At 38.6% G+C, this 24,113-nt stretch overlaps 1 protein-coding gene across 1 annotated transcript in view; it reads right to left on the bottom strand.

Moving 5' to 3' along the window:
• Window positions 1–1,567: 1,567 nt before the first annotated feature.
• The window catches only part of LOC138051584 (nucleotide-binding oligomerization domain-containing protein 2-like), a 25,502-nt gene continuing 2,956 nt past the window's right edge, over window positions 1,568–24,113 (bottom strand). The window contains exons 5-9 of the mRNA XM_068897818.1: window positions 22,962–23,048; window positions 19,454–19,553; window positions 16,799–18,054; window positions 15,124–15,195; window positions 1,568–6,061 (exon numbers count right to left, since the gene is read on the bottom strand). Of these exons, the coding sequence (XP_068753919.1) occupies window positions 3,654–6,061; window positions 15,124–15,195; window positions 16,799–17,987 (3,669 nt within the window). The 5' untranslated portion in view covers window positions 17,988–18,054; window positions 19,454–19,553; window positions 22,962–23,048 and the 3' untranslated portion in view covers window positions 1,568–3,653. The remainder of the gene's footprint in view (window positions 6,062–15,123; window positions 15,196–16,798; window positions 18,055–19,453; window positions 19,554–22,961; window positions 23,049–24,113) is intronic.

The following is a 24,113-nucleotide window of genomic DNA, read 5'->3' as shown; positions in this document are numbered from 1 at the left end:
GATCACTTCTCTCTTTCGTCTTTAACCCGCACTTCAAATATGCATTCATTTCAGATACGATAAAGATACTTAGAGACTAAGGGGTAGATAGTGGGGTAAGGGTGTTTACTATAAGAGACAATTGCTTAAATTGTCCAGATAAGTGTGAGGATCACTTCTCTCTGTCGTCTTTAACCCGCACTTTAAATATGCATTCATTTCAGATACGATAAAGATACTTGGAGACTAAGGGGTAGATAGTGGGGTAAGGGTGTCTACTATAAGAGACAATTGCTTAAATTGTCCAGATAAATGAGAGGATCACTTCTCTCTATCGTCTTTAACCCGCACTTCAAATATTCATTCATTTCAGATACGATAAAGATACTTGGAGACTAAGAGGTAGATAGTGGGGTAAGGGTGTCTACTATAAGAGAGAATTTCTTAAATTGTCCAGATCGGTGTGAGGATCACTTCTCTCTTTCGTCTTTAACCCGCACTTTAAATATTCATTTATTTCAGATGCGATAAAGATACTTGGAGACTAAGGGGTAGATAGTGGGGTAAGGGTGTCTATGATAAGAGACATGTACTCGGGTACCAAGGGGTATATAGTGGGGGTTCTGTCTTTGACTCCCAGGAGTAATCAACATGTAAATTCTCCTCATAATCTCAATAAAATCTCTGTCAAACAGGTATTGAGGAAGAAGATAATTATCAGCTTAAGAAATGATTTAACACCAAATTCTCATGACTAATCAATAAAGAAAGCTATAGTACTCGTTAGGAGAATGAACGTTTCGATCTTGGGAATAAAAGGGTTAACAAAGGAAATAAGAGAAGACAAGAAAACGTTTTCTTTTTCGTCCTTAAGAAATTCTCCTTACCCTAACAACCTGACCGTGGGGATGAACGTTTTGCTTTCTTACGGAAAATGACGGTATGAGCCTTGAACTCGGGTTGAAAGATATTTCTACGGTAATCTTCCGCTAAGAGCATATCAGGACCCTCTTAAACTCGCTGCTCCCGATAAGTAGAATAAACCGATCACACTCTCGTGTTAAATTGATTTAATTCGTAATTATAACACCATATTTACACAAAGCAAAGTAATCGAGAAATTTCCTTGATAAGACCTTTGAAAAATTGCATAAAAAGGATACCCAAAAACGATTATTTAAAAAAGCTGCAGCAATCTTTGCAGCTTAATAGACCTAACAACATTAACGCACATATTGAATAGGCCTTTTTCAATAGATTTAAATTAAGCTTGAAAGAGAAGTTTAGAGGACAAAGACAAAGGAAAGTGGATGATATGTAATTATTTTTCATATTCATTCGATAGTGTTTCCATTTTTTTTGTCCTCATTGCCTCACTATCAAGCTGAATATTTGACATTTGGAGAATGGCCTATTGAAACTAGCATTTGTCTTAAATAGTTGGCACTAAAATTCATTTGTTATTAACACGAACATAAATTTATTTTACAAGAATCAGATTACTGAACCTGAATCTGAAGAGCCGCAGCACTCTTTGTATCTAAGAGACCTGACAAAATTAATCAATGTGTTGTTGTTGTCTCTTTAAATGCTGTAATTTGCATTGTCTGATAGGGCCTTCTTGAGAATTTTTTTCAGATTTTTCGTTTTTTCGCTATTGCATGGCCCGGTTGAAAATTAGTGACATTGACTCTTAAATAGTTGGCACTAAAATTCATTTGTTATTAACACGAACATAAATTTATTTTACAAGAATCAGATTACTGAACCTGAATCTGAAGAGCCGCATCTGTAAGATACCTGACAAAATTAATCAATGTGTTGTTGTCGCTTTAAATGCTGTAATTTGCATTATCTGATATAATTTTTTCCTTGATAATGGAGTCATGACTACTCTGAAACGTCGAATTTCACCTTTTTTTCGTTCGTTTTTACCGTTTTGTGCTTATATCTCTTTTAATACGAACGTGTTGCTGATACATAAATGAAAGCACCAAACTGAAACTAACATTTGCCCAAATAATTTCTACTAAAATTCATTTGTTATCCTGCTCTCACATATTCAGGAGCACTGTGCTCCAAAGAAAAGTAGAATTTCACCAAAAAAGGTATTTCAAAAAACACTTGTTCAGAACTGATTTAGATATTATCACAGTAACTTGTAAAGAGCATTCATGTACAGACACATTTCTTAGACTACGTTTATACACTAGGGGAAAAGTTTCCATTCAAATCTCTCGGGGTTTATAATGCATTTACATGGTAATGTAGCATTCACATTTAAATAATATGAAAATACTTGGAACAAAACGTTTTATTCTCAAAGGATCTCAATTGGGCACAACACTGAGTTAGCCGATTTGGTCTATTTTAAAAAAGAGACAAAGAATGTGGTGCAACGAAACTGGCGCTTTTAGCATTTGACCGGCTTGAGTTCTTTGTGAAATTGAAGTAGATTCAAAAAGGAAAACTTACGCAAGTATAAAAAGTCATTGGATTGCGCGCCTGCTGTCTATCATCGATGCGGACATCTTGAGTACCACATCTTCCTTTCTATTTTATGTAAAATACCTTAATTAAAGCGGTACTATGATCAAAAGATCAATTCTTCTTTTTCTTTGGATTTCAAAACTACGTTAACTTAACACTAAGTGACCCAAGTTTTAAGCTTTGATTTCAAAATTTTAACTGACATTTTCCTATTAAATGGTCTGCCATTACTAACTTTAAAATCTTGAGAGAGCTGGATCGAGGAGAAAATGACGTCAAAGACTCACAAGTCACAGTGCGTGTGTACGCGGCTGACTTGATATCCAGAAGGGGAGTTTCGTGCTTTCAGACTTTAAACTCGTGTTTTGCATATATAATAAACTACATTTACGCGCTCAAACGTTTAACTAGTGAGTAAATGACGTCACTTACCCCTAGATCCAACCCACTAATGTCCGATCGGTCAGTTTTGAACGTAAGAAATGGCAGACCGCAAAATCCAAACATTTGGCCAATGAAATGTTCAGAAAACAATTTTTCAAAATCCGAAGGAAAAAAGACTCGATTGTGATTTTTCATCAGAGTAACACTTAAACTGAAACATATCTCAAGGGACAAAATGGGTGTCTTTCTATGTATGTAAGCCCTTAATTTCTCGTGACGCACTAGCAAGAAAGTGACTTTTAAGCTTTCAGTGCATGCTTACCAACAAATAAGGGGTGGGAAGGTGAAGTGAGATAGTCGTCAACTTCAACAACACCGTGAACTCTAAAAGACAATAGGGACCTTAAGCCGACGGCAACGGCTACGAGAACGCCATAAATTTGCATATTTAGTGGGCAAAAACAATAGCTTTGCACGCTCTGCACGTGTTTTTTACATTTTGCAACATTTTTTTTCCCGTTCTCGTCTTGACTACGACGTGAAAGATCAAATTTGAGGTTATGTGGAGAACGAGAGAACATGACTATTTTCTCTCTAAATATCCACACTGCAGCCATCAGTTTTATTCCTGGATTGTGTATTCACACTTTCCAAGCTGAGAAGAGACATGGAAAATTATTACAGTAAAATAAAATAATATTTTTACACAACAATAACGTTCTCGTAGTCGCCATCGTCCTTGCTTATTGTGAGTCATGATCCTGTTGGCGTCAGCGTCGATGTAAAGAAGATCATGCTCATCAAAGAAACAGAAACTTGATGCGAGAGTCTAAAGTATGGCGAGGAGCACCAATGAAGTTGAAAGACAAATCCAAAGTAGTAAGGGAGGTGTTTACTGCGAGTGACTGGGAAAGTGAAGCAGCACCCTCAGCACCAATGGAGTTGACAAACAAATCCAAAGTAGTAAGGAGGGTGTTTACTGCGAGGGCCTGGGAAAGTGAAGTAGCATCCTCAGCACCAATGGAGTTCCAACGCAAATGCAAAGTAGTAAGGGAGGTGTTTACTGCGAGGGCCTGGGAAAGTGAAGTAGCACCCTCAGCACCAATGGAGTTCCGAGACAAATCCAAAGTAGTAAGGGAGGTGTTTACTGCGAGGGCCAGGGAAAGTGAAGTAGCACCCTCAGCAACAATGAAGTTCCGAGACAAATCCAAAGTAGTAAGGGAGGCGTTTACTGCGAGGGCCTGGGAAAGTGAAGTAGCACCCGCATCACCAATGGAGTTCCGAGACAAATGCAAAGTAGTAAGGGAGGTGTTTACTGCGAGGGCCTGGGAAAGTGAAGTAGCACCCGCATCACCAATGGAGTTCAGAGACAAATGCAAAGTAGTAAGGGAGGTGTTTACTGCGAGGGCCTGGGAAAGTGATGTAGTACCCTCAGCACCAATGGAGTTCCGAGACAAGTTCAAAGTAGTAAGGGAGGTGTTTACTGCGAGGGCCTGGGAAAGTGAAGTAGCACCCTCTGCACCAATGGAGTTGTTAGTCAAATCCAAAGTAGTAAGGGAGGTGTTTAATGCAAGGGCCCGGGAAAATGAAGTAACACCTTTAGCACCAATGGAGTTGTGAGACAAATCCAAAATAGTAACGGAGGTGTTTACTGCGAGGGCCTGGGAAAAGGCAGCAATGCTCGTACGTGATTTGAAGTATATTCGAATTTCCGTCAAATCAAGACTTTTACCAAAGCTATAAGTTAATTTAGTATACAGGTTTTCCGAGCAAGTTTTACATTCCTGTATGAAATCTAAGGCCATCGTCAGGTAAGAGTTCGGGTCAGCCGGAGATCTTCGGCCAGTCACACTTGCAAGTGAGGCAACACCAGTTACAATCGACAGTACCGTTTCCTCGGATTGCGATGCTATGATTCCACTCATGAACATGAAAACTTGATTTAGTTCACGAAAATATCTTTCGTCAGTCAGAACTGACGTCTGGTCAATTTCTCCATCCAGGATAGAAAAGCCAAGATGTAGACCAGAAAAGAATTCTTGAAAACTCTTGTGAAAAAAGATATAACGGAAACAAGGTGTTCTCTTACTACCGCCAGCCTGGATCGAGAGAAAGCCAAATTTAATGAACAGACTTTCCGTGAAATTCCAACGGACGTCATCGAAATGCTGCTCTCCTTTAAAAAGAGATTCTTGCGCCATTCTTCCTAGGGTCATCAGTTCCTTCTTGTAAACTATTAGAAGGTCTTTACCACTACTTGGTAAGTGGTTCTTCATTTCGTATCGTCTCAAAACGAAGAGAACAATCTCTACGTACAGCTGTGTTCTGTTGTTCGGTAGAACGCCGCCAAAATCTTCGAAAAGCACACAGAGCAGAAGTGTATTTAAAGGATTTTTTGTTAGTTCTTCTAAAGGCCCTTTAATATGCCGATCCTCATCGTCATCATCATCATCATCATCATCTGGATGCCAAAGTATTTTTATCAGCTTCTCTGCCATTTGCACTGCGTCTCGAAAATACTTCCTTATAAAACACTCCGCATCACTTCTCGCGAATCCTACAATCTCTATCAGTCTGTCCGAGTAAGGTCTTACTTTATTTCCTGCTTCGTGACGAGAAGTAAGAACAATGTGACAACCAGGGAGCAGCTTTCTTCGCACAAGACTAAAGTACACAGCCAATTTTTGAGGGTCTGCCTCGTCTAACCCATCGAGCACTAACAGGACTTTAGCAGGGTTTTCTCGCACGAAACGGAAAAACGTTTCTTTCAACTCTGGGTCAATTTCTTCCGGCAGAATTTGATCGTCGATAGCCTCCCAGATGCTAGATTCAATTTCACAACATCTGAGGAGCAGGAGCACCTCTACTCTTGGGAAAGACTCGTCCCATTCGCGGTCTTGTTTAGTTGCCCAATCATATGCCAGCTTTTGACAGTAGGTCGTCTTTCCCATGCCAGGTTCACCCTCAATCAGGACAATCCGTGGATGTTGGCAATCTTCGTGTGATGTAAAAATACTTGTCATGTTGGTGATTTCTTTCGTCAGCGTTCCGCGTGTCTTTTCTTTTGCGACTATCTTAAGTCTGGTGAAAATGTTCTCTAGTTGGAAGCTGAACCCTTCACACCAAGGAACTGGGCAAACCACCCCTTCACACTTTTGGTAAATTTGTCTTATGGATTCTATGATATCACTTTGACATGAAGAACTAGCTGCAAAACAAACAAACACCAAGAAAATAGGGTCAATTTAGAAGTTGATTGACTCAGAGTTACTAGCTTTTCCTTTTTTCAGGAGTGAGAGACGATTTCCAATCTTAAAGCGAAAATCCATCCCTTCCTTCTGGTAGACTATTCTTGGCCTACCGATTTCCTAGCTAATCCGTCTTCACATTAAGATTCATTATTCACACGAATAAAGTGTGCGAGTCAAGTCTCGTGAAGAAATTGCGAGAATGCACTGACGCAAATATATTTGCTGAAAAGCTAGCGGGTTAGAAAATGACTATCACGAGCTAAATTTGATCCTGTGAGTTAATTTAGAGGTGTCAGTGGTATGCAAGCCCTCTTGGCTGATTTTCCTACATATCGCCGCCTTACAAGTCATTTCTGGTACATACACAAGGAGAGTTTCTAAATGAACCTGTTGTCCTATCCACGTTTGTTTTCATACAAAAATTTCCACAAAATGTTTTTTGCCGGCGTGCATAAGTGTTAGGCTTGCGTATCACAGTGCTTAGAGGTAAGAACTAAAACGAGCACGAGTTAACATAAAACCAACACAATATTACAGGAACAAGACCCTCCGTGAGGTTACACTGGGTTGCCTGTGGTACGTGCAGCGTTCCAGGCAATTTTTTTCAAGTTGCGGGGGTCATTAAGACCATTTATGGGGTCACCCAGAAGTCATACCAGCAGAGGCCCTTTGGCTCACAGGTCCTCACACGTTCGTACGACGAAACAGATCCTTTTCTGAGGATAAAACCTGGCTACCGGCCTATTAATTAATCATTTATCAGAAAGAAGAAATTCCTGTCCTCTTCAGAAAACATTGACACGCATTGCTTACATGTGGTAGTTAAGTTACACAGCGATTTATTCCATTATGTCAACTGAGCTAAGTGTTGTCTTCCAGGAGATTCAAGTTGTCCTCGCGTAATATGTAGCTCTAACAGTGCACGATATTGTTTTGGTATTGTCTATCATTGTAGTGCCATGGTAAAAGTCTTAGGTAAATAGGCCCCTGAGAAGACATGTGGTTACTCGCAAAGTACCAAACCCAGAAAGATTGAAGAAAGTAAAAGGGAATCGAGAGACATTGGCTACTACGCTGACATGTTGATCATTTCCATGTTCCCTCACAACTTCTTCTACCACAAGTTTAAGCGTGCACTCTGAGCGTCTGACAGATTTGTATTTTACAAAGTTTCATTGAAGTTAATCCCTAGGAGTCCGGCGGGGTTAGTACCTGGATGGGTGACGTAAAAAATATACCACTTCGTATACAGAAGCAAAGGACCGGAAATTCTATTTTAACGCCCAAAAATGCGAACTAAGCAAGGTACAGATTTTGTTAGGTTGCTTTACTCAAAACAAATATTGAAGCAAAAGTGAATAAATATTGATACACGGTTTTTAGGAACAGTAGAAGGAAGTTTTCAAGATGGTTGATCAAGAATAAAATATTTTGTCATCAGCAACAACATTTACGACATGAAAACAACAATAATTTTGAACCCCGAATATAAAAAGTTAAGATTAACGACAAACATTTTGGGAGATCCTTGCTTCGTTCAATTTTGTTACTGTACTTTTGGCTGCAAAAAAAAAAAAAACGCAAATCGAAAGTGACATCGGATTCAGCGGGCGCCGTGATGAAGTTACCGCGGCGTGTTTACTCGCGAAACAGTGAAGCATCCGTGTCAAACGATGGCAAGATACAAGGTTTTGTTTTCCTTTTCTTTCAAGTGTTATAAAGTTTGACAAGAAATGTGCAAATTCAACACAAAGATCACAATCGCGCAACTCTTGAGTTTGACCATTGTTTCTGCAAAGTCAAAAATTTACTCTCCAAGATGAGGTTATTTCACAGGTAACCCAGGCTCACTGTGTGTAGGTAAATATAAAGAACATATGAGACGAAGTTTAGGTCTGAAAATTTGCTAGAGAATGGAAATAAAAATCGATAAAACTTACCATGTGGTGAGCTGTTGTTGTCTTTAATACGTACACACAGTTTCGGGAAAAATGGTCCCCGTTCACCTTCCTTCATAATATAGTGACAAGGTAGGAGACGGAAGCCAGCTTATGGACTCCGATCGACCCAAAACAAGCACGATTTTTTTCGCGAAAATCGAATCCAGTCGCTAAATAAACACGCCGGGCTCGTGGAACATGAATTTCTCTAAACCATGAATCCACTGAAGCATCTCCAGGTAGCAACGCGAAGTCACCAGACTTCGTAAAACTTGTAAGTAAACCTGCTAAAATGGCGGCCAGAAAGCGTTGTACTCGCGAAGTGTCCAATTCAAAATGGCACTGAACTCTAGACGCCTGGTGACGAGTTTAATAAGTTCTGGAGGGAGGGGAATCCCACATTGCTAAAAACAAAACTAACTGAGCAATCTGGGACTCCCCTCCCTCCAGGGGGACCAGGCGTTTTGAATTGGACACTTCGCGAGTACAACGCTTTCTGGCCGCCATTTTAGCAGGTTAACTTACAAGTTTTACGGAGTCTGGTGGCTTCGCGTTGCTACCTGGAGATGCTTCAGTGGATTCATGGTTTAGAGAAATTCATGTTCCACGAGCCTGGCGTGTTTATTTAGCGACTGGATTCGATTTTCGCGAAAAACATCGTGCTGGTTTTGGGTCGATCGGAGTCCATAAGCTGGCTTCCGTCTCCTACCTTGTCACTATATTATGAAGGAAGGTGAACGGGGACCATTTTCCCTAAAACTTCGTGAACGTATTAAAGACAACAACAGCTCACCACATGGTACGTTTTATCGATTTTTATTTCCATTTTCTAGCAAATTTTCAGACCTAAACTTCGCCTCATATGTTCTCTATATTTACCTACACACAGTGATCCTGGGTTACCTGTGGTTATTTATCACCAGGTAATTCCATCGTTTTGGAAGTAGCAGCTACTTTATTATTCATCAGCATCACAATTTTTTGCTGATTTTGGGGCTCATTTTGTTGAAAGTCAAGTACGCTTCCAACAGACCTGTTTATTTTCGTGAACCCTTCCTGCTTACAATACCACAAAAATCCTCCCGTATCACATTTCAACCCAGGTATGCAAATTTGTTAAGCTCGAAAATTACACAACATTATATTAAGTTCACAAAGGCTGGAAATATCTCGGCAAAATCATTTTCCAGCGAAAATTAATTGAAACAAACAACATATTTACTATCAGAGGCAAAAAAACCTTCCTATTTCAATTGCGTGCGTGCAAACAAGAGATGCAATTAAATAAATTCTTGACAGTTCACATCAAACCCCTTTCGACTCGGAACCTTGACTGCAAAATAATGAAGCACAAAAGAGACAACAACTTTCATTCAAATAATTCTTCACTGTCACATTTCCAAGTTTTTTACACCTTTGCAGAGGTGAGTACAAAATACCGGTAAATGTAAATGTAAATTGCCAGACAACTAAGATGCGACTTGAGTAAACACTGTGATACATTCAAAGCGTTCGATTCCTTCAATGTTTGTTAAATCCATAAAAAAATTGCTATTTGATTTCAGTGTTTTATATAATACCAAGTTAGTAAAATATTAGAAACAAAGCTCACTTGATATCCAAAGGCGAAAAATGAAATTGTTGTCTAAGACCATTACTCGTCGCTTAAACTCCAGATATTTATTTTTCAGCGCTGTCTTGTTCATTCTTGAGCTCCATGAGGGTATATTTTGTTTAAAGATCCACTAAAACGCCATTCACGTTACAATGACTTTCGACGCCAGTGAATTAGTGAAATTTCCAATTGTTACCGGAAGACTGTGCAGAGTTGAGAACAGGTCAGGTGACAGGTAAATACAAATAGCGAGACAACTGAGATAGCAGATCCACTTTATGGATTCCTTCTCTGTCTTTGTTGAACCCATACTGAGTTACCAGAGAATTGTTCATTTGGTTTCAGTGTTGTACATAACAGCACACTTGACAAAATATTAGAAATACAGCTCACTTTGATTTCGGCTCGATGGGCAAAAGATTCTTGTCAAAGTCCATTACTCGTCGCTTTTAAGATTACAGATTCCGGATTCACCGCCTGTCTTGTTTATCCTATTGACGTTCCATCCTTGAGCTCCATAAGGGTATATTTTGTTTAAGTGTCATTGTCTGAGAAAGTGTTCCAGGGGCCAAAAGTTGTGGTACACCAATTTGGCTGAAACTTGGCACAGAAGTTGGGTATAATGAGATATTTCAAAAGCCACTTTGGCTCACTTCTCTGAGTTTTAGTTTTCGAGTTACAGGGCGGGGTCTCATTTTTTGCCCTTTGAGCACCAAAAATCTAGCCTTCCGGGAGGCATTTTCAAAGTGTGATAACACCTCACTGGTAAATTGTGCTGCCAAATTAATTTAACCATGAACTCTACTATAATAGCTTTCAGTTCATGCACGTAACTTTGTCCTCAAGGTATCGCACAGAGAGGAGCCTGGGGCTAGAATTTGGCCAAAATTGATCTTAAAATTATAACCCAAAATAGCCATTTTTCAAAATTTCACTATATTCAACTGCCTTCTTGCAGAACTTCCAAACCTATACCACTCTTTACTTTGGTCAACCAGTTATCAAAATCAGTTGAGAAAAATTTGGCGTATTATGGTTTAATAAATTTTTGGAACAAACACTTCATGCCCCTCTAAGGCGATGCAAAATGGAATTTTGAGTCTAATTCAGGCCATAAACAAGCCAAATTGTTGACAAGAAGCCCTTATTCTGTATTTGGTATGTGAAGATGAATTGTCAAAGCCAATTCAGTTTCGTTGTTTAGAAATAACACCGATTCTTACCTTAAAATTGATCTAAAACGAGCCTCTGATTAGCGCAACAAACACATAATTTAGCAAATCAAAGGTGATTTTATTCTTTGAAAACCTAGTAACCACCAAAGAACACAAATGATGATGTTCTCATGTACATGTAACAATCTTTTTACAAGATGCTTAAATTTTTCTTTGATTTATAGTCGTCAGTGTTACGTCATAATTATTTCCAAGCATTACTCCAAGCATGGAAAGTCTCCATATTTTGTCAGGCCCATTTTTTATTTTTTTACCAGATAAATTTAGCTTATGAAAAAGGTTCGTTAACATGTAATCTTCGTCTGACCTTGTACTAGCCTGAAGAGTTGTTTTAAATACCCATCAGCAAAGGAGCATGACCATACATACGTAGAACAACATATACGAGCTTCAGTGAGTAGTATCGAGGTGAACTGTGATTTTCTGAGTCCTTTAGAGCTGAAAAAATGAAACCATCCATCCACAGTTAGGAGAGCTGGATAAGAAAAAGCTCCAAAGAAGCGAAGAATTGTTTTGGGAATTTTAGACACGAAAAACAATTTTAGAAAATCTCAAGAATATTAGAAAAAAATTGACTTAAATAGCAGTATATACAGGAGAATACTGAACAGCAACATTTCACAGGCAGAAACGTTGAAAAAACGTTTTTATTTTTGTGTATTCCTACCAACCAAGAGAGGGCTCAGTCCACCCACATGCTACAACACTGTTTAGAGTCCTGTTCACTGAGCACAACCAATCAGCAGCTTTCAGACTCCTCTACCCTACAACCAACCAGCGGTTATTCCCAAAAAGAGGCTATCGCTATCAAAAAAGAATAAAAATTTTATGATTTTTTTTTAGAGAATTTTAGAGAGTTTTAGAAGATAACACTCTAATTTAGGTATATTTTTTCATTATTCTTTTAATTGAATAGTTAACATTATTTTAAACAATAATTAAATAATGAAACAAATCATCCGTGCTCTTCCAGAACGATTCAGAGTCAGTTCCCATTCAAGTGCGACGTATGTCTGTTCATTGCCTATGCATTATTCCAAGCAAATCCAATAATATCAACTAATTCGGTCGATTTTGCGACGACGTTTTAGTGACATTTTCTCCCTGAAAATGTCAATTTCGTCGAAAAACTTAGATGCAGCATGTTTGCAAAGATCTTTGACGAAAAGGGTAAATAATGTAAACCGGTAACTAAATTGTGCATTCCATGATAAGCGTGTGCACGTGACAAGTTTAATGTAAACAAGCAGCTCAAGCAGACAAAAAACAGCCTTCAAGTTATTCTTATCGTACTTGTTTTTTTTTTTTTTTTGGACAAATCTGATGAATGTTAAGTGCTCTTCCTAAGGACCCAGGATATTAACATGCGAATCAATCAACCATAAACAAACAATTTGAGACGACAATATCGTAATTTACATATCGTCGTCTCTAAATCTCTCTTCAGTCATAAGAGTCCCCTAGATCACGATAAATGTCATTTGTGAGCGTATATGATCCCTAACTGATATTTTAAAGCACCTGTAGCTTTGGCATCACCAGTTCTTCCTCTTTTTCCCCGGACACACCGGAACTCTTCTACTTGTGCTTTAATCATGCAGTCATGTCACTATCGCAAGACAACAAAGGCAGCATTCGTATTTCTTGCACAGCCCATGACGTGACACTGCACTGGTCATCTACCTCAAAGGAATAAAGTGTCATCAAAAATTATCCTGAAACAGATCACTCTCTAGAATTTCGAACACACCTGATAAAAAACAGAAAAAATTCCCGCGAAACGGGAGAAGGATTGGACGGGAAATCGGTCCAGTCCCCACACTCGTCAAGTCCAAAATGGCGGGCCAGCTAGCTTGATGTAGTAACGAGTGCATCATCTCAATGCAAGGCTTTTTTTTGGGTTATTTTCTTTATAGAAGCAAAACAAGCTTTTTGCTATCCAGCTCTCCTAACCGTGGATGGCTGCTTTCATTTTTTCAGCTCTAATGGACTCGGAAAATCACAGTTCACGTCCATACTGCTCACTGTCGCTCGTACATGTCTGTGTAATCTACGTATGTACATGTATGGTCATGCTCAGCTATTCAGGCTATTACAAGGTCAGACGAAGATCATATGTTGACGAACCTTTAAGTGGTAAAAAAAAAAAAAAAAATGGGCCTGACAAAATTAAATATGGAGAATTTCCATGCTTGGAGTAATGCTTGGAAATATGTCGTGAAACTGACGACTATAAATCAAAGAAAAATTTAAGCATCTTGTAAAAAGATTGTTACATGTACATGAGAACATCATCATTTGTGTTCTTTGGTGGTTACTAGGTTTTCAAAGAATAAAATCACCTTTGATTTGCTAAATTATGTGTTTGTTGCGCTAATCAGAGGCTCGTTTTAGATCAATTTTAAGGTAAGAATCGGTGTTATTTCTAAACAACGAAACTGAATTGGCTTTGACAATTCATCTTCACATACCAAATACAGAATAAGGGCTTCTTGTCAACAATTTGGCTTGTTTATGGCCTGAATTAGGCTAAAAATTCCATTTTGCATCGCTTTAGAGGGGCATGAAGTGTTTGTTCCAAAAATTCAATAAACCATAATAAGCCAAATTTTTCTCAACTGATTTTGATAACTGGGTGACTAAAGTAAACAGTGGTATAGGTTTGGAATTTATGCAAGAAGGCAGGTGAATATAGTGAAATTTTGAAAAAATGGCTATTTTGGGTTATAATTTTAACATGAATTTGGGCCAAACTCTAGCCCCAGGCTCCTCTCTGTGCAATACCTTGAGGACAAAGTTACATGCATGAACTGAAAGCTCTATTATAGTAGAGTTAATGGTCAAATGTACTTGGCAGCACAATTTACCAGTGGGGTCTTATCACACTTTCAAAATGCCCCCTGGAAGGCTGGATTTTTGGTGCTCAAAGGGCAAAAAATGAGACCCCCCCCCCCCCCCGCCCCTGTGACTCCAAAACTAAAACTCAGAGAAGTGAGCCAAAGTGGCTTTTGAAATATCTCATTATACCCAACTTCTGTGCCAAGTTTCAGCCAAATCGGTTTACCACAACTTTAGGCCCCAGGAACACTTTCTCAGACAATGACACTTAAGGATGCACTAAAACGCCATTCGCGTTACACGACTTTCGACGCCATTGCCGGTTAAGTTAATCATTCTACTGTGTCCACCAGAGAAACCTACGCATTTCCCACTACCCTCTCGATCCTAAGAAAATACGTGCAGAAGACTCTATGCACAAAGACACCACTTAGCAGGGGAGTGAAAGGCAAGACTTTTACCGAAACGGAAAATAAAACGACGAAACGAAACGCAGATTCCGACTGGGTTTGCCATACTGGCAGCAGGGTTCTTGTTAAGAGCCGGTAACCGGTTATTTTTACCGGCTGTTCAAGTAAATGTTACCGGCTATTTCACTGAAATATTTACCGAAATTATCCAACGAATGTTCGTCTGTTCAAAAGTGAAATTACATTGCGTTTATGGGAAATATTGCTTTCCCCCTCCAACTAATCCTGTGAAGATATCTGGCACGTGTTATCGCTTCGAAATATACCAATTATTAAAGCAATCCAGCTTGATTTTGCCAACTCATCCCTCGAAACGATGTCCGCCATGTTTCCTTCCCATTCCTCCCGCGGCCAGGGGAAACCCCATAACCATTATTAAACGTTTACAACATGGCATCCACGCGTGGAAAACGACAGAAAGGTCTTTCGGAGTTTAGTTTTCAACCAAAGCGCCAGAAAAGCGGTGGTGAGTGAAAATCAATGAAATAGCATAACCTACTTTCCTTTTGCTGAGTATTAAATTAATTTAGCAGCCGCTGGCACGCGACAGCGATCGATACGAACGTCAAGTTAAGACTTGAGCTCGCTAGCCCATGCAGGGGCAGGTAACAAAGTTACCTGCTATTTTTGGTTTTTTACCTCCTGTGCAAAAACTTAGCAAGAACCCTGCTGGCAACCCAGTAATAACAATATATTCAAATTGAAATGCAATGACAATTATAATGAAGTATTAAATCCACTTTAAAACCACGTTGGGCAGAGCAAAAAAGCTCATATTTAAAAATTGCTCATTTTTGCGCAACACATTTTACTGCAATATTTTGGACATATTGATTTTTAAGGTTGTATGATTTTTTTCGCCGCGTCGATTTCCAACATGGTCAAATTGCCTCTATCCCACTTATTTAAGGTCACATATACCTTTCATTCGATGAGAAGCCAGGGAAGAAGATGAAGAGCTTTCGCTTGTAAATAGGACCTGACGTTGTTCATCTGTCAAAATCACACAACAAACCATACATGTCTTAAGGTTGGCATTCGCATAAACGGCGCACACGATACGAACTCATTTGAATCGTTCTCTCGTTATATTTGAAAGTAAAAGTTTCAAACACCTGCAATCTTGGATAAAACTCTTGGGAAAAATTCTGCCGTGAAAATCCTTGGATATGCACTCTCAATTTTGTCCCAACTGTACCGAATAACAATGTTGATAATGTGATGAAAACTACCGTGCAACCCTTTGGCCGTTTCTTAACCAACAATCTTCTCTTACACAGTCAAACGAGGGAATGACCATTTTTCAGTGGTGTGTCACATTTCCCACCTAATTTTGTCCAAGACTGTTGGTGGGAGGCAGAATTCAGTTTCTTCCTTAAAACAGAAGGTCACAGGAAAGATTCAGATGCTCACTTGAAATAATCCAAAGAGCTACTGGGGTCGATAATTATATTTTTGACATTGGAAAGGTTATCACAAGTTAATTCAGGGAATGCTCATGGTGGCCCCCATATCCATCAGTGGTTATCAGTGTCTTCAAGTGTACAGAGGGCATAGGCAAACTACATCATAAAGACCAAATAAAGAAACTAATCCCCTGGGAAAGGAACTCTCCTTTTTTAGCAAAAACACAAGATAGCGGTGACGTTGTCTTATTTACCAGGTTAGGATTTCGAGTTGGATTTTCAAGTTGGATTTTTGAGTTGGTCAGTGCAAAATGCTGACTGCAGACCGTGGGTAAAATGGAGACTAAGGTTATAATGTAGGGAAAGCCCAAACCCTTCAGAAGTACTAACAGTTAAGCCTAAATATTGTTTTATGCGTAATTAGGCCTAAGGTTAGCACTTCCGAACAATACGTGAATCGCTCACAGCTAAGAAAAAAACTATGACTATCAAGAAAATCAGGATATGATACTGAATTCGACTGTATTTATTTTTCTATTCAGCGTTGTAAGGGTTCAGTATCAGTGAATTAGATTTTTAGTTGCCTTTTTCATCAAATTTTGAGTTAATGAAGCTGCCCTTCGCAGTTTTATGTCTACATGATCGTCAGGCGGCTAACCATCTTTCTACAATCCTGGTAAAAAGTGTTGGGACAGTTCACGGCAGATGACTGCACAGGCAGACCAAGACCACGTAGGCAAGTCTGACCCCCTGCCTCCTGTCAACGTTGATAAAAATCTTTAAGAAAAAAGCCTTGAGAATAGCTTCAGAACAGCCACGTTTCAAGAATTGTTCGCCTCCTAGAACAGTATTCTACAAATAAATTGACTATAAGGATAGATATTCACGTCTTATTCTAACAATAACGATTTTTCAGCAATCACGTTCGATTCCAATCCCCTTTTTCCTCGTTAACCACACCCGATATAGTCTTTCAGAATAGCTTCATTTTCTTTCAACATTGCTTGGGGGAAGGGGGGTCAATTAGACTTGCTTCTATTCATCTTTTTCTAAAAGGTCAATAACGTAGTTGAATCGTGGGTTCTAGAGCGCCAAAGGGGAGGTGTCCCAACAACTGTTGGCCAGGATTGCAGATTTCGATGTGAATCGGTTTTTATATAAAGGGATTGAAATACATTGTTAGTTCATACCATTACGCGACTTGATCATCTTTTTGAGAAGACCTTTGCACTGCTCAGACCAGCTATATTTCGTTCCATAGGAGTCCCGCAAAGCCTTAGCCTCACCAAGCCTTGCCTGCCTGTTCTTGTTCCAGATGTCCTTGATACCTGCTGTCCACGCATTGGGATCCTCAGAGTCAATGACAAATGAAGAACCAAATGGTACATTGCCCAGGGCTTCTCCAAATCCCGAATTCTTGCTGACGATCACAGGTAGCCCAGCTGACAGAGCCTCCAGACCTGTCAAACCAAATCCTTCTGTTCTAGAAGGCATGAGTACAAGATCCACCTCACAGAATAATTGCTTCAAGCTTTCTCGGCTTTTGATATAGCCTCTCACCCTGAGGCGATTTTTAGGAACACCGCATCCAAGAAATCGATTTGCGATCTCCTCATGTTTTCCATCGGCCGCTCCGACGAAAACAAGATGAGTGTCAGGTAATGCCGCAACAGATGTTGCTGCAATGTCAAATCCTTTCAACTCGAAGTCTTCAGCATCTCCACGACCGAACACCAGGACACTGAGTTGTTTTCTTTCCTCAGGAACTTGTTGAACACTGAAAAATTCATCAAAAATACCTGGAGTGAACTGAAAAACATCTTGATCTTTTTTACAACAGCGGAGATATTTGCGAAAGGTCTCTGCCAGCTTGGGCCCAACTCCTATAACGAAATTAGCCATCTTGCAGAGCTCTACTTCAATATTGTGCTTTTCCTCGCCCCTTGAGATTGGATTCTCGTAACATTTGAACATGCCTAGTTCCTCGGGGTCAGTGTGTACTACTTGAAACCATACGCATTTGTAATGGTCACGAATAACTTGAGCTTGACGACCGAGTTTCACACCATGACCAAGAATTACATCAATCTCCAAATGTGTTGGGGGAAAGCTAAGCCAATCCATTTCTTCAAACCCAGGCCGTGGTGTTGCCTCGAGAATCTTTATGCCATGGCTGAGAGCTACTTTCCTATCCTCCTCAGAGCATTTTGGTAAAAAGTATGTGATTTGGACTTCTGGGAATTTGGCCAGCTGTATGGCCAACTCTCTGTTGATTGTGGAAAGTCCGCCTTTACTGGATCCCCACTCCGAAGCCAAAATGGTGACTTGAACTTTGTTGGGGCCATGTTCTTGAGATTGGTGCCATGAGCCTGATGCCATAGTTAAGTGTGGTGGTAACACTGTTGCCTTGGGTTGGACGAACCTTGAGCCAGAGCTATTCTGTTTCCTTAACACACAAACACAAAACAAATTACCAGACATTAATGTTGTACAAAATGGCGATTCAGTAAAGGAAGACAGTATAGAATGTCGAGAATGGCCGAGAAAAGGAATAGGTTTTCTATTGAGCAATGGCTAATTCAATTAACAAGATTATTATTTTTTTTTGGTGCTTCCTGCCAGCGAAAAGCTTAACCACAAGTTCTTCATACATTGGAAACCTACGTTAAAATAACTACAACACAGGAAGATAATACGGCTAATTAGAAGAAGTTGAACGATTTACTACATGCACAACTTAAGAAAAGGAGACTAACTAATTTATAATCGAAAGCCATTGTCGCGTACGTGGTTGGTTATTTTGTGAGGGAGATCTCCAAGAGAATGCATGAAACAGCATTTCAATGCCTCTACCATTTACAGACTTTTGCAGAGGAGTACGTCCACTGACCAGGCAGTCTAACCCGCCTCTAGACTTGCGCTTTTCGTTCCAAATCTGTCAATTCTCTTCTCTAAATTAAAGGTGGTTCAATCGAGCGTCAACAACTTCAAGAGAACGGTTAGCCTTATGTGAAGGATTGACTTACTGTAAGTTTACAGAAGTTGTTCAGGCAACGACAATGTTATGATATCATATGAAACACCAATATTTTCATAACAAATAATATAAAACAGGTAAACATGAACTGGAAAGCCGTACATGTATAAAAGCTCTGTAGATAGTTTCAATTTAGCCCGCTAATTTAATGTGGTTCACCAAGTTCTCTTCTGAGATTTATAAGCATTTAACGGCAAAACGTGAGGAGTTTTTGGATGGATCTCCTAATGCTATGGTCACATGCGATGTCACAATATTGGGAACATTTTGTTAAGCAAGAACTGTTGTTTGACATGTATGGTACCATAGCATAGATGCTTGGTGATAGAGTGTTGTAGAACTGATCACTTCTATCCTTCTTATCATGTACAAAGTTATTTTCTTCAAAGTGTTGAAACTGGTTTGAGCCTCCTTAACGTAGCCATTTACAAGTGCTTTCTGAATAACTCACTAGTTAGCAACATCAAAGGAAAAAAAAAGAAGTTAATGGGAGTTGGCGTGGTTCAGTAGTTACCGTTAGGTTTGCATGCGGTTGCCCCGGGTTCAAATCCCGTTCTGGCTTCTGCTTTGGATTTGTTTCCGCGTTGTCCCGGATTCAACTGGATAGCCAACTGGTTGTCTCCTGCCAGTTGGCGTTCTTAATCATGTTTCTAGTAAGTTTAAATAGTTGCGAGCGTTTGGCCAGGCCTTTACGCAGTGTTGGAGGGTTATGTAACTTTAGAAACGCTTAATTTCCGCATCTTGTATTGAAACGGATTTGTTTCTTTTTACCCTCAGTTACATGGATTGAGTACTTTATCACACTTACTGGAATTTCAAGCAGCGGCTTCAAGCTTGCCATGTTTCCAGACGTGCCCCTTTGAGACAATTCACACTGTTTTCACTTTATGTTAGCGCAGTTATGGATCCTTCAACATAAGAAAATTGATTCAATCAATCATTAGTCACCTCTCATCTGAGTAAATTTTACTTGATTCCATTCAAGTGCAGTTAGCACAACAAAAGCCACAAGAAGAAATTGCTCTTTTTAAATCAATTTGCTTTATCAATGAAAAAAAAAAAAAAAACCTCATGAGGGTTTAATGCAACAATCGACCCAGTATTAACACATGTGGTCAGCGCCACCTTTAAATGTCCAGGTTTTGAAAACCACTACATGTAAGTCTTAGCCAGATAATCTTTTTAAGATAATTTGAAAATTTTTAGAACCAGCAAGAAGTCCTGAGTGCAATAACGGAGCCTCAAACATCAGACAACAGGAATGATATACCTGTATTACTGGTAATTGGTAGGTCTTAAAAAACACAACAGTATCACTCTCTGCACAAAGTCAATCAGATATACATGTATTGGTTCACAATGAGCTGCAGTTTTGATGAACAAATAGCCCACTTTTAATACAATCACAGACAGATGCAGTGGGATTTATAGATAATTCAGAGTTATATTTATATCACAAATTTGGACAAATAGTACATGTACAGTATGAAAGTGAAGAGACAGAGAACTCTGGCTATAACTCATAAAGGCAGCATGATGATAGAGGACAACTTATCTAGGGTTTGTGTTACACTGGTGAACAAGGTATGAATCAAATGGGTAATGAGCTTTTAAACAAATTGTGGTTCTTCATCAGTAGCAGAATCAAACTTGCGTTTATACATGTAGCCCTCTTTCCACAGCAAATAATTTGGCATAAATATTAATGGTAATCTGATCTTTATCAACTCATTATTATACTAAAAGAAAATTTTGTTCTACAAAATGTTAATTTCATACTAAAAGTCATTTGCATAAAAAGTCTAAGATGCGCATTAAGAATAGGTTGAGAGCCATGTAGTACAGTGTATGATACAGTACATGTATGTATTCATGTTCAACAATAATGCTGCAACACCATACCATGGAATGTTATGATAAAATAATCTGGCATGAATAAGTTAATTGATTGGTGTTATACAGCCTGTTTACCCCCATTCCTGCTTTTTTGCATCCATAGGGCATGGTCTTGATAGAAGATGACATACAGTACATTGTATGAATAATCATTACATAACTGTACTTCTGCTCCAAAAAGCTTTTAAATTAGCCCATGGCATTCTAACATAACAAGTAAATCAAGTTCTTCGAAAATAGAAATAGTAGTCAAACACAGTACATATCTGTTGAACAGTCCGATATTAGTTGTATGTCATGATGCCAAGCTGTGAAATGTTCAAGAGAAATTATGGTAGTATTATTTTTTTATCCTAGCAACCTCATGTGAATGTTTTTCACTTTCAAATACCTCATAAGGAAGAAATCAATTTAGAAAAAAAAAAGAAAGAAAGAAATAGGATTTTTTGCATTCCAAAAAGTTTTTGTTTGTACTAGACAGGCCTTCTGATAGGGTGCGATTAAAAAATGCAAATTACGCGATTTTTTCAGGGCAGATTGTGCGATTAGAAAGGCCAATTATGTGATAAATAATGTAAATTATGCGATTTTTTTCTCAGCAATTTTAAGCTTGTTTTATAAGGTTTCAGGTTAAGAAAAACACTTTTTTGCTGCCCTAAAGACATTTTGAACACAAAGGAACAGTAATTACGTATATCGTGATCGACATTAGTTGGGATAAATTAAAAAAATGAGGTCTTCTGCACTACTGGTGCACCACGTTAAAAGTTGAAAGGACACAGCTAACATGCCAAATAAATGATAAAGGTGCTTGTCAACCACGAACTTCCGAAGATGGTCAATCACAATAGGGCCATACCCCCATTTATACGAGAGAAAATAAGCCGCAGCTTTCTCTGGCCGCGGCTTACAGAAGACTCCAATGTTCACCCCGTATAAATGGTACAAAATCTACGTTCACGTCTTTTTCAAGCCGCGGCTTATATTGACCTGGGTGTGCCTACTGTAACTTTCAAAAGATATATAAAATAACTTAAGATAATAAACTAAGGCAATTCTTATTTAAGCTCCTGCATAGGATAACTGTTACTAAGCGAGAACTGAAAAGATTTAAAATTACCGTCGATGATCAATGCTCTCTATGCTCACATCAAGAATCTATACTTCATACATTTTTGGACTGTTCTACTACGTCCTCATTTTACAACGATATTGTGAAATGGTTCAAGAATCTGAGCAACTTAAAACTTACTCCCCCGAATGAACAGATTCTATTCCATATAAAGGAGGAAAAATGCAAACTGACGAACGCCCAAGAACGCAGACTAGATATTCTCCTTCTTTACACCAAATATTATTTATACACTTGTAAATCACTTTCTAAGACGCCCAACTTTGTAGAACTACAGAGGAAAATTGAATGGCAATGGAAACTTGAAAACTGCTCTTCTGTTTGATACTAACCCACCCCCCCCCATCTTAATTGTTGTTATGTTTATATATATATATGTACTTTAGTACGTGCGACTCGTATAGTATGCTGTTCGTTGTTAGTTGATTTTATTCTTTATGTACATTGTTATATTGTTGTGTTGCAAATTAAAAAAAAAAAAAGAAAAAAAAAATATAAATATATTGACCTGGGAATATATATTCGTATAAATGGTTCATTTTGCGTATTTTGTACCCCGTGGCCCGAGTAAGCCGCAGCTTATTTTCTCTCGTATAAAAGGCCCTAATATTGCACGAAGAGAAAAACATCAGTCCATCGTCCACATGGAGCGTACCTGTGACGTACTTTCTTGCTCGATCGTGAGCTGTCAGATTGGGCGGAAGGTGGGAACTTCCTTCTTCGTCGAAGAAAAAGCGAGCGCTTTCGCAACAAACTTATCCATGAGTAAGTTTTTATCAGTTTTCAACGAAAGAAACTACATTTTCCCGAAAAACTTACAACTTATTTTTCACAAATCTCTTCTCTACGAGAAGGCAACTGTGTCATTTCAGTGGTGTGTATATAAGGGGATGTTCGTGTTGCACCAATAGAAGGAGACTCGTACCAGGTCCCCGACATGAAAAATAAAGCCTTGAACTTCGAATGTTTACGAAATCGAAGATGACAAAGGTTTTTTAGCCTTTTTCCAAGATAAATCATCTTAAAAATGGCGTATTTATGCAGGAATTTCTAAGAAACGTGTTGATTCATGTTTCGTTTTGAGAATTTTGTGCGTCCTTTTGTGAATTATGCGATTTTTCGTGAATTGTGCGATCGGATGCGATTTGAGGTCGATTGTGCGAAATCGCACCATCGCGTAATATCAGAAGGCCTGACTAGAATTATTGTCAGAATTCAGTGATTTGCTTTTAAACAAAAATCATTCATTCATTTACTCAATCATAACTTACTATTAAAAGTAACTTACTTCGAGCTCTGATCAGTCTCCTCTGTGTCTCTTAAGTTTAATTTATCACTCTGTCCATGGAACATATACATGTATATAGTTATGTACCTGCAAAATGAGGGATACAAACAAAAATGATTCTCTGAAAGCATCTATGCTCACAAGTTTGGTTAATTCCCTAAGTGTACATGTAGTTAAGTGTTTCTTGTATTTACCACACTTTTGTCTTGATGGGTGGAGGGTAGTACTTGTATGGGAAGTTTGATTCCCTACTACTACCTTTCACAAATTTTAGGCTGCCCATCCATTTTGGTTGGAAAACTGTTACTGAATTACATTAAATTTTAAAAGAATTAAGTTTTCCCTGATATTCCACCCCTTGCTTCAAACTGTCATTTTAATTACTGTGCTTTCATCCTCCTTGATGAAGATGTAAATGGACCTTCTTTACTCATCTCAGACGTTTAAGCCATCCTTCATCAGAGCTTCTGATGCGGAAAAAAATTAAAGATTATGCGGAAATTTTTTGCCCTATTAAGCGTAAACATGCGTTGATTATGCGGAAATTTAAACAATTTATAGAACTAATAATTAGGCCCATCCAATGTATTTACGTGCTTATGGTTAATCAGGACTCGAAATTGCGACCAACACAGTTGCATTTATGACTGATTTTTTTCCCTCTGCGATACCACCAATTTGCGACCAGCTTTCACATTAAAATAAAAAGGTTAGTAATCGGCATTTTGCCAAAACTTTTGCTAAAATAAATAAAGCAATAAATTTTTTTTTCTCGTCATGAATTTTGTTTCAATTTGGAGATATGGAGCAAAATTGTGATGTGGTTGAACCACGATCCATTCCCTTGATCATTCACCATATATTTTCAGCAATTTTTTACACATACATATTGTTTTGTACAACTTCATCCCAATGATTCTCCCTACTTTTACAAATGATCAATTTAATTTGCTACTACATGTATAATTTGTTGCTAAATTCTCATACTTTGTTGCATCTTTTTTAAAAGTTTTGAGCCTAGGGTATGTTATGAAACGGTTTAGCTAAAATCCAGGCTCATTGCTGAAAAATGCAAAGAAACTACTTAAGAACTTTCATCTTGCGAATGAAATGGTGTGTTTTCTTCAATGTTCAGGAAAATAACCGTTTCAA

The sequence above is a fragment of the Montipora capricornis genome, chromosome 6 (assembly GCF_036669925.1).
Source record: "Montipora capricornis isolate CH-2021 chromosome 6, ASM3666992v2, whole genome shotgun sequence".
NCBI lineage: Eukaryota > Metazoa > Cnidaria > Anthozoa > Scleractinia > Acroporidae > Montipora > Montipora capricornis.
The sequence above is the reverse complement of the archived record's forward strand: the minus strand, read 5'-3'. Positions and strand labels throughout refer to the sequence as shown.